Source organism: Triticum dicoccoides, chromosome 3A, assembly GCF_002162155.2.
Source record: "Triticum dicoccoides isolate Atlit2015 ecotype Zavitan chromosome 3A, WEW_v2.0, whole genome shotgun sequence".
Classification (NCBI taxonomy): Eukaryota; Viridiplantae; Streptophyta; class Magnoliopsida; order Poales; family Poaceae; genus Triticum; species Triticum dicoccoides.
In genome coordinates this window covers 767,606,855-767,616,973 of record NC_041384.1, presented here as the reverse complement: position 1 = coordinate 767,616,973, position 10,119 = coordinate 767,606,855, and the positions used below count along the sequence as shown (strand labels likewise).

At 49.0% G+C, this 10,119-nt stretch overlaps 2 protein-coding genes and 1 long non-coding RNA gene across 4 annotated transcripts; all 3 read left to right on the top strand.

Annotated features, from left to right (window-relative positions):
• Positions 1–6: 6 nt before the first annotated feature.
• On the top strand, positions 7–651 carry LOC119273753. Its single transcript, XR_005134967.1, has 2 exons — positions 7–174; positions 264–651. It is a non-coding gene; the product is annotated as an uncharacterized LOC119273753 (long non-coding RNA).
• A 992-nt stretch (positions 652–1,643) lies between these two features.
• On the top strand, positions 1,644–7,619 carry LOC119270817 (probable LRR receptor-like serine/threonine-protein kinase At1g67720). 2 transcript variants are annotated; one of them, XM_037552875.1, is made up of 14 exons: positions 1,653–2,182; positions 2,310–2,847; positions 4,039–4,680; positions 4,782–4,853; positions 4,968–5,036; positions 5,142–5,213; positions 5,377–5,445; positions 5,569–5,726; positions 5,828–6,081; positions 6,193–6,319; positions 6,425–6,484; positions 6,573–6,756; positions 6,882–7,017; positions 7,140–7,619. In XM_037552875.1, the coding sequence occupies exons 1-14, from the start codon at positions 2,017–2,019 to the stop codon at positions 7,500–7,502; spliced, it is 2,910 nt and encodes a 969-aa protein (XP_037408772.1). In that variant the 5' UTR covers positions 1,653–2,016; the 3' UTR covers positions 7,503–7,619. The 2 variants fall into 2 exon arrangements, with proteins under 2 accessions (XP_037408773.1, XP_037408772.1); XM_037552876.1 differs by lacking the exons at positions 6,573–6,756; positions 6,882–7,017; positions 7,140–7,619 and having other exon boundaries at positions 1,644–2,182; positions 6,425–6,489.
• A 316-nt stretch (positions 7,620–7,935) lies between these two features.
• On the top strand, positions 7,936–9,187 carry LOC119270818 (GATA transcription factor 17-like). The gene is made up of 2 exons (XM_037552877.1): positions 7,936–8,328; positions 8,496–9,187. Exons 1-2 carry the CDS (start codon positions 8,176–8,178, stop codon positions 8,847–8,849), a joined length of 507 nt encoding a protein of 168 aa, XP_037408774.1. The 5' UTR covers positions 7,936–8,175; the 3' UTR covers positions 8,850–9,187.
• Positions 9,188–10,119: the final 932 nt, after the last annotated feature.

Genomic DNA, 10,119 nt, shown 5'->3' with positions numbered 1-10,119 from the left:
TCAGGCGGCGCGCGGACGCGGAGGCGGCGTTCGGCGGCGCGGGCAAGATGGCGGCCCTCAGGCCCAGCCTCGACAGCTTCCGGCTCACCGACTTCCCGTCCGCTGCCGCCGCGTTCCGGGGCGACGACGGGCCGAAGCAGGGGTGAACAGGGCTGCTGGAGGTGGAGGAGAGAGGTAATTGGATATGATGATTTATTTATTGCCTGTGTTTGTTGCATTGAGCTGCATGTGCTGATGCTGTGTTGCTGTGTTGTTGGTTTCAGGTGAAGGAGGAGAGGAGGAGGTGTTTGTTATTTAGGTGGTGGTAGCTTTGTGGTTGTGTTAAAAGGAGGAGTAAGCATTGTGGCTTTGTGGTGTCTTTTTGGAGCTCCCTGGATGCTGATGCTGAGAGGTGTTTGTTATTAAGTAGTAGTATAAGATGTAAAAAGACTATGGCATGGTTGCATGTGAGGATTGGATGCATGTGAGGATTGGTGTAAAAACCTGGTGACTTTGTTGGTACCCTACCTGAAAGTCTGTCTGTCTTGTGTTGTGTGTCTGGTTGAGTTGTGTGGTGAATGAGAGTGCTATTGGTTGGGGGTCACTAGTTGTTATTGTTGGTGTTGTGGTTATGTTTGTAGCAGCAGAGGAGTAATAGCTTTTACTATATGATATGATGAGCTGGAGTATCTTATTTGGCATGACTAGTAATTACTAACTGGTAACTGATAGTGTGATACCCATGAGGCAGGCAGGCATGCTTTAGGCAGGCTTGGTAGATTTGTCAAGCCTTGTGCTGCCGTGGGATGCATATGCAGTGACTTGCATGGGCTGATAAAGCAGCAAAGGCAAGCAGCAGATGCCAACTTTTGATATGCATGCATGCATTCTTTGCTTGTTTATATTCTTTTAAACTGAACATGCTCATCCATCTATCCATCTATCTGTCTGCTTTAGTATGTATGTATGTATGTATTGTATTGTATTTTTATTTCCTTTGGAAAAGTAAAGGTAATGTGAAAGGAAGAGAGAAAAAGAAAGGGAGGAAGACAGATGCTTCAGTCAGTTTCAGACCAGCTTAATTTGAGTGACAATCACCTGACTGGCTGGCATGATGGCTCATGGATCCCTCAGCTGCAGCTGGAGTGATCTTGTTTAATCTCATCTCATCTCATCTCTGTGATGGAGCATGAAGAAAAGCTTAATGATCTTTTCATGATGCATGCATGCAGCTGGGTCTTTAATCTCATCATATCTCATGGACATGGATGGATGCTCCCTAGTGTTGACGCCTGAAAAGCTTGCTTACTCTTTCCTTGCTTGCTTGGCACATCTCATGTTAATGTGATGGATATGTACACACATGGACCCAAGCATCTTCTTTAGGGAAGTAAGTTTTAGAGGGTTCACAAGATGTGGAAAAATGATTTCCCTAAAAAATAATTTGTAGAGTGGGAACAGAACAATATGAAATTGTGCTAGAAATGCTATTGTTGGCTAAGAGAGTGCAACAAAACAAAAGGAAGGAAGGACGTTAAGGAAAAAGGCAGTTCCATGACAAGTTTACAGACAGAGTGAGTGTTGCACATCTCTTCTCTCCTCTTGCTCTCTTCACACTGCTTAGCTTAGCTTAGCTTAGGTTCATTCAGTGAGTGAGTGGTGGTGGTGTGCTTTACTACTTTGCATTGTTGCTTAGCTTAGCTTTGCTTAACTCCCCCCTCCCTCTTCACACAGCTCTGCTCTGCTTTGAGCTTTCTTCCTCCCTCCCTTCACTTTCTCCATCTCCTCTGTCTGTCTGTTTGTTTTACTAGCTACTACTCGAGTGGAGTGGAGTGGAGTGGAGTGCCATAATCAATCAATCAATCGATCAGTGAGTCACCCAGATAGATAGATTGATTGGAAGAGGAGGCCATCATCATCTCCGGGCAGGCTGCCGATCCACCATAGAATAGGTACATGCTTACTTAGCAACCAAGTAAGTATCCTACTTGGAGCAGAGCAGAGCAGAGCAGAGCAGCCGGCCAGCTTCCTTCCACAATGGCCGCGGAGACTCCTCCAACGCAACACCGCTCCTCTTGCTCTTCTTCATCTTGCTACCTGCACCGGCGGCTTCCTCTTCTTCATCTTGCTCTGCTGCTGCACATCATCATCTTCTTCTTCTTGTGCTCCTCCTTCCCCGCCGTCTCACGAGCTCAGATGCCTGGTTAGTATCTTCTTCTTCTTCTTCTTCTTCTTCTTCGTCTTCTTCTTCTCCTCCTTCTTCTTCTTCTCTTCTTCTTAATTGATCCGTCAGTTACCTACTATTCCTAATTTCCTATTTGCTGCTGCAGGCTTCCTCAGCATCGACTGCGGCGGCGCCGCCAACTACACGGACGCCCGGGGCCTGCGCTGGACCTCCGACGCCGCCCTCATCGCCACCGGCACACCCATCTCAACCCTCAACACCTCCACCACCGACACCCAGCAGTACACCACCCTGCGCGCCTTCCCGTCCGACGGCGCCAAGCACTGCTACGCGCTCCCCGTCGCCACCCGCGCGCGCTACCTCGTCCGCGCCACCTTCCTCTACGCCGGCTTCGACGGCGACGACGCCTTCCCGGAGTTCGACCTCTACCTCGGCGCCACCCGCTGGTCCCCCATCGTCGTCTACGACGGCGCACGCCTCGTCACAAGGGAAGCCGTCGTCTTGGCCCAGTCTGCAAGCATCTCCGTCTGCCTCTCCAACGCCACCACGGGGCGGCCGTTTATATCCACCCTAGAGCTCCGGCCGCTCAACGGGTCGCTGTACCGCACCGACGCCGAGGCCCGCGCCTTCCTCGCCCTCGCCGCCCGCATCAACTTCGGCGCCCCCTCGCCAGATCCGGTCAGGTACTCTACTACTCTGCCGCCGCTTCTTTCTTCTTCTTCTTCTTCTTCTTCTTCTTCTTCTCTTGATTTGAAAATGTAATCATCTTTACCAATCACTGGATTCGTAGAGTATGCCTACATGCCAAATGCTGATTTTTCTTTTTCTTTTACACAAGTAAATTGTGGTCAACCAATTGAAACCCAAATTTGTCAACTCCAGCAAACTCTACTTAATATCCTCTACTCTTAAGGAGGATTCTGGTGGCAAATCTGTCCTCCTTAAGATTTGGATTTGGATTTGGATTTGGAATGCCCAGGCCACCAAAACCTTTTTCTTACATGTTATCATCAACATCCCCGCCACACAGAAATACGAGGCATCTGTGTGTTAAATGGCATGAATTGCCAAAGAAGGGAATTTCATTACAGAGAGCAAGTAACAAGGAATTTGAAAAGGGGATAATCTGAAGAAGAAGAACTAATTTTGCTCCACAAGATAGCATTTCTGATCTCTTCCTCGGAGAAAGGTTAAACCGTTCTCCGTACCGGAGACCGCATCAGAGCTTTTCCAAAACGGTTGTACCAACATGAGGATGTTGGGCTTACTTGGGTTCATAACCAAACAAACTCACATTTTTCTTCTTCTTTTTCTTTTTAACCCCTGTCTGTGACAACACAGGGTTTATGTCGAGAAACCCAACCAAAGGTTCCACCGGCAGAACCTACTGCTGGGAGGTGATGTCAAGCATAGTCGGCTCTGCTAGAAAATGGGTTGTAAAAAAACAGGAGAAATCTTCTCCTTCCTTGTTTCTTGAAAGCCCACCAAGTCAGTCTCGTGTGCAGACAAACAAAAATCACATCTACCAGTATTTCCAGAATCCAAACAAAAAGACCTATCATGGAGGAATATTATTTCCATGTAACAAATCACAAGACTTTCTATTTCTAATTATAGTTGCCCAGTTACCATCAGGCAGTGAGTTGAAGTTCACCCATAAAAGAAACGTCAAGGCAGGGCAATATCAGGGTTTTCATTACCAAAATCAACTCCATGAACCGATTCATATACAACAAAATCTCTTTCTTCTTCTTCTTTTCTGTTTCAAAGAATAGATTTTCTTTCTTCTAGCTCCTGTTGTTTTGATCATAATTAAGTCCAGTTCTTCTTAAAAACTACTGATTTGTTGATCATGGTTAATTCAATGAATGCAGGTATCCTGATGATCCATACGACCGGATATGGGAGTCGGACATGGTACGGCGGGCCAACTACCTGGTCGACGCGGCACCCGGCACCGTCAACGTGTCCACCGACAAGCCGGTGTTCGTCGCCACGAGCGAGAGGCCGCCGGAGAAGGTGATGCAGACCGCTGTTGTAGGCACCCTCGGAGAGCTCACCTACCGGCTCAACCTCAACGGCTTCCCGGGCGATGGCTGGGCCTTCTCCTACTTTGCCGAGATCGAGGAGTCCGTCGTCCCCGAGACGCGCAAGTTCAAGCTCTTCATCCCTGGCCTGCCCGATGTTAGCAAGGCCACCGTTGATGTCGGTGAGAATGCTCCTGGGAAGTTACGGCTCTACCAGCCAGGCTACTACAACGTGTCACTCCCCTTCGTGTTGTCATTCGCGTTCAGAAAGACCAACGACTCATCCAGGGGACCAATTCTCAACGCATTCGAGATCTACAAGTATGTTGCGATCGAGCCCGGGTCCCCGGACGCACTTGCCATGGCGAGCCTCGCGTCGCGGTACTCATCCTTCGGTGATTGGGCCAACGAGGGCGGCGATCCCTGCTGGCCCTCGCCGTGGTCCTGGGTCAGATGCTCCTCAGAACCACAACTTAGAGTAGTTTCAATGTATGTAATCCATTCACTTAACTCTCCATTCTATTGTTTCCTGATCTTGTGCTAAATATTTAGCATATATCTGCACTTTAACAACCTTCAGTTGTGAACAGAAATCTTTCAGGGAAGAACTTGACAGGGAGCATACCTCCGGAACTAGTGGCTTTATCATTCTTAGCAGAAATGTAATAATTTTCATCATTGCCTTTCTGCTCACAGAATGTTCTTCTGATTAAACCATGAATTAATACTTCTATTCCTTCTACCCGTGTCCTGATCGACCATGAATTTATTTGCAGCCGACTTGATGATAACATGCTGACGGGCCCGATTCCAGACCTTGCCGCCTCTTCGAACCTCTCAATCATGTGAGTCACCTGCCTCATTTCAGATTTGTCACCTCCTGCTACCGCTAATTGCGTCTTTCTCATGAATGGATACTTAATTACTTTTCTCACTGAATAAAAATGCAGTCACTTTGAGAACAACCAGCTTACTGGCAGCGTGCCTTCATATTTGAGCAGCTTGCCCAAGCTCACTGAGCTGTGAGTCTTTCATCAAACCCTTGCTTAATCACTGTCCAATTGACTGCAGTTTGCCTGCTATATTAACACCTAGTCAGTTGTAGTACTAAAGATTTGGTCATAACAAAGAGAATAGCAGCCCTTTGAGAACTGACTGTCGACTATTATTCTACATGTAATGCAGCTATCTTCAGAATAACAAGCTGTCTGGTTATATCCCCAAGGCTCTGAAAAGCAGAGGCATTGTTTTCAAGTTGGTATTCTTTGCTTCATACACTACATTAATGAGCATATTATTTCAGCAACAGTTATTTAAAATAGCTTGCTATCAGCGAGTACTAATATTTTTAAGCTTTCCTCGCTGTAAAATTTTCAGCTATGCTGGCAATATGGACCTGAAGGCAGGGAATCAAGAGAAGCACCACCTGATAATCATCATATCTGCGCTGCTTGGAGTATCCTTGCTGCTTGCAGTTTCCCTCTGTTGCTACGTGCTGACACGCAAAGCCAACAAGAAAAACTCACCACCAGAAGGTCGCCTCCTCGCATCTTGTTGTATTTTTCTTGGAGTGCTTCCTTCTGTGTGCGTGTGAGTGTTCTCAACTCTTCTATAACCTTCATTCATTCTGGTTCAGATGACCTTACCAAGGCGCCCCCGCCCGCGCACAAGCTGCAGAAGTCAGACGCGCCGTCGTGCGAAATCGCCACCGAGACCTGCCATCCCTTCAGATTATGCGACCTCGAAGAGGCGACCAAGAATTTTGAGAACAGGATTGGCTCTGGAGGTTTCGGGATAGTGTACTATGGGAAGCTGCCGGACGGAAGGGAGATCGCGGTGAAGGTGCCGACGAACGACTCGTACCAGGGGAAAAAGCAGTTCACGAACGAGGTAGGTTGTGTTAATTTGTTTGCCAGCAGAATGCTATTGTAGCCTTGGATATATGAGGTACGTGCTCAGTAATTCTCGACATGTGTTGCTGCTGTTAATTTGTTCATTCAGGTATCCTTGCTGTCGAGGATACACCACAGGAACCTGGTGGCGTTTCTGGGGTACTGCCATGAAGACGGGAGGAACATCCTGGTCTATGAGTTCATGATGAATGGCACTCTCAAAGAGCATCTCCATGGTAATTTTCCTTTTGTTCCCGTACCTATTGGCTCAAATATATATAAAAAAAAAAGAATTTTCTTTTTCCAAATCAGACATGATCAAACCATGTGTTTGTTTGCAGGGCGTGACAAGCACATAAGCTGGATTCAGCGACTCGAGATTGCAGAGGATTCAGCAAAAGGTTAGTATTCAACAAATTCAGATACGAGCATAATATGTTCAGGTAGTGGTACATTTCTGAACTTGTAAGAAACTGAATTTGGATGCAGGGATCGAGTACCTGCACAGCGGATGCACGCCGTCGATCATCCACCGGGACATCAAGACGAGCAACATCCTGCTGGACAAGCAGATGCGGGCCAAGGTGTCGGACTTTGGGCTGTCGAAGCTGGTCGCGGAGGAGTCCCACGCGTCCACCAACGTCCGCGGCACGCTGGGCTACCTGGACCCACAGTCAGTACTCACTTCTCATCAGCCATTTTTACTCTCAGGCCAACTGAACCCGAAACTGTAGACTGCAGTTTCAGCTTGTAAATGGCAAGGCTTCAGACAGTATTGCATGTGTGTGGAAAATGCAGGTACTACATCTCTCAGCAGCTGACGGAGAAGAGCGACGTGTACAGCTTCGGGATCATCCTGCTGGAGCTCATCTCGGGGCGGCCGCCCATCTCGGCCATGACCTTCGGCGACCACTTCCGCAACATCGGCCCATGGGTCAGTCAATCAGTCAGCATCTCATTCTTTCTCATTGTTTCAGTGGAATGAACGAATGCATGTGTGTTGTGCTGCTACTGACATGAAAAACAACAACAAAAACAAAATGAAAAATGGGGCAGGCCAAGTTCTACTACGAGAGCGGGGACATCGAGGCGGTGGTGGACCCGGCCATCTCCGGGGAGTACCGGGACGTGCACTCGGTGTGGAAGGTGGCGGAGACGGCTGTGCGGTGCATCGACGCGGATGCGAGGAGGCGCCCCTGCATGGCGGAGGTGGTGAAGGAGGTGCAGGAGGCGATGGCGCTGGAGCGGCCACCCAGCGAGGCGTCGGCGTTGGAGCGGAGGGCGTCGTTCCCGTTCTCGCCGGCGGGGGCGCGGTCGGGGACGGTGCGGTCCCACGACATGATCATGGACAACCTGATGCGCGAGGACGACGAGTCGTCTTCATTCCCCAACACCCTCCGCCACCCCGAGCTGCGCTGATCCATCCCTATGGCGGATTGGATTCCTTTCAAAACTGAAACTCAAATTTATTATTTATTATGTCTCGCCGGGATCGAGTTTTGTTCCCACATTTTTGATTGATTGATGATGATGATTCGGGACTGTATAAGTAAGTGATGTAGGAGTAGCACTTGGGTATTTATTTTATTATTCTAGACACACACACACAAAGAAAGATTGATTTGGTCCTTTTTTTTGTTTAGAAGGAAAAGGTGTTGATTTTGTATTGGCACGGCACCGGGAGCAGTACAGAAAAAGATTGCTTTTTTTTTCTTCTGGTGGGCCGAACCCGTGCAGCAACAGAAAGCGTTGAATCGGGTGGGCTTTGGATGGGCCGAGCGGGGGGCAGCTTGGTAAATTCACAGTTCGGGCAGTAGGGGGTCGCGATTAGGGTTCCCACGCCCCGCCGCCGCCGCCGCTAAAAAAACAGACGCCTTTCTTTCGCAGCTAAGCTAAACCCTCACCCACAGCCGCAGCAGAGCAGAGGGATAAACCCAAACCCCTCCCTCCATTCGAACCCAAACCAAACCCGAGCCGCCGCCCGCGGAATCGAATCTTCGCCCCCTCCCGCCTTCCTCCTTCCCTTCCCTTCCCTTCCCTTCCCTTCCCCGCGCGATCAATCAAGCGATCGGAGCCCTCCTCCTCATACAAGATGTCGCCGGCGGAGATGGAGTCCCACAAGATGGTTGAGGTGGAGGCGGCGGCGGATCCTGAGGAGCGCACCGCCTCCGGTGACCCCAAGGCCTGCGACGACTGCAACACCACCAAGACGCCGCTCTGGCGCGGCGGACCCAACGGACCAAAGGTACGCTCTTTTTTACTTCTTGTTTTCTTTTCCCCTTCCGCTGTCCGGCTTCGATCTGCTCTGTTCCGGTCGATCCTTGTTACGATCAATGGTTGAATGCCTCATCTTATCCGATCCGATCCATCTGATCAACTGATTTGAATTGATTTGATTTCATTTGATCGCAGTCGCTGTGCAACGCGTGCGGGATCCGGTACCGCAAGAGGCGGCGGGTGGCCATGGGGCTCGACCCGGAGGCCAAGAGGAAGCCCAAGAGGGACGACGCCGCCCTATCCAAGGCGGAGGCTTCTAGTACCAAGGAGGAGGAGGAGGAGGAGGAGGAGAAGGCCAGCACCAACAAGATCAAGACCAAGACGACTACTCACACCGTGGAGCTCCACATGGTGGGGTTCGCCAAGGACGCGGTGCTCAAGCAACGGCGCAGGATGCGGATGCGGCGGAGGAAGCCGTCGTGCCTGGGCGAGGAGGAGCGGGCCGCCATCCTCCTCATGTCCCTCTCCTCAGGCGTAATATACGCCTGATCCATCTCCTTGGATCGGTCCCAGTCGGAACAAGATGAACATGAAGAGGTGTTGTTGGCATCCATCAAATCAAATCAAATAATCATCTATGCTATGCTATATGATGATCTAGTCCTAGATCAGCAGCCTACCTACCTAGCTGTGTGTGTGTTGGTTGCTGCTGGCTTACCGTTGCTTCTTTCGTTGCTAGCTAGCTAGTGAGTACTTTGATCCCCTGTGCTGTTAATGCCTGTCTGTCCGTCTGTTTGTTTGTTCCAAGTATGTACTGTCTGACTTAATCTGCAATGCAATGCAATGCAAAGTGACAAGAACAAGTCAAGTCATGTTAATCCTGTCTAGTGTTGCTGTCATTCTTACTTTCCTGAAGCAGCAGGGAGCAGAGTAGGGGTGAAGTAGTAGAGTGGGGCAGGGGATGATGCAAGAGGTGATGGATGATCACATTTCATGTCTGCAGCATCCGTTGCATTCCATGGTACAGTGTACCACCACCACTGCGGCATAAGTTAGTTAGTTAGTTAGTTAGTTATTTCCCAAGTTGGAAAGAAAGAAAGAAAGAAAGAAAGAAAGAAAGGGATCTATCTAGCTAGAAATGCAGAGAGAGAGAGAGAGAAATGCAGAGAGAAAGGGATCAATCGATGCTTCACGCACCAGCAAGCAAGCAAAGGAAGGACCAGCAGGCAGCAGGATCTATCTAGCTAGAAATGCTGGAGAGAGAGATAGAGAGAGATTGCAGAGTGCAGCAAGCAAAAGTGGACAAGAATGTTTCTTCTTGGGGACGGGACGGGAGCTTGCTTGCTTGCTCATCCCCCTCCCTGCATCCATTTCCATTCCATACATACATCAAGGAGAGCCTGGCTTTTGTCCCAGCAGCAACACCAACAATCCCTCCCCTCTTGTTTATTTGTGCACTGTTGCTGTTGCATCCATGCAGATTCTGTGCCTGCCTGCCTTCCTCCTCATCTCCCTGCTGGACTGCTGTCTGTGAACCCACTTAACTTTTCTTTTTTTCTTTTTTGTTTTTGCCAATGAACCCACTTATACTGTTACCACTATGCAGTAAGAGATTTACATAACTCAACTAGTAGTATGATATAAGTACCTAATGTACACATCAGTGCTGTCTCTGAACCCCTCTTTCTTTCTTTCTTTCTTTCTTTCTTTCTTTCTTCTACAACAAAGTATGCTGCAGTCAGCGTGTACCAGACATACATACATTTGTAGAGACCAATGTCATGTCATGCCATTGATAATTAAAAACATTACAGCTTTA

Coding starts and splice junctions, on each gene's coding strand:
- LOC119270817 (XM_037552875.1), top strand. CDS start 2,017: ATGGCCGCGGAGACTCCTCCAACGCAACACCGCTCCTCTTGCTCTTCT. Junction 2,848..4,038: donor CCCTCGCCAGATCCGGTCAG/GTACTCTACTAC, acceptor CAATGAATGCAG/GTATCCTGATGATCCATACG. Junction 6,757..6,881: donor CTGGGCTACCTGGACCCACA/GTCAGTACTCAC, acceptor TGGAAAATGCAG/GTACTACATCTCTCAGCAGC.
- LOC119270818 (XM_037552877.1), top strand. CDS start 8,176: ATGTCGCCGGCGGAGATGGAGTCCCACAAGATGGTTGAGGTGGAGGCG. Junction 8,329..8,495: donor GCGGACCCAACGGACCAAAG/GTACGCTCTTTT, acceptor ATTTGATCGCAG/TCGCTGTGCAACGCGTGCGG.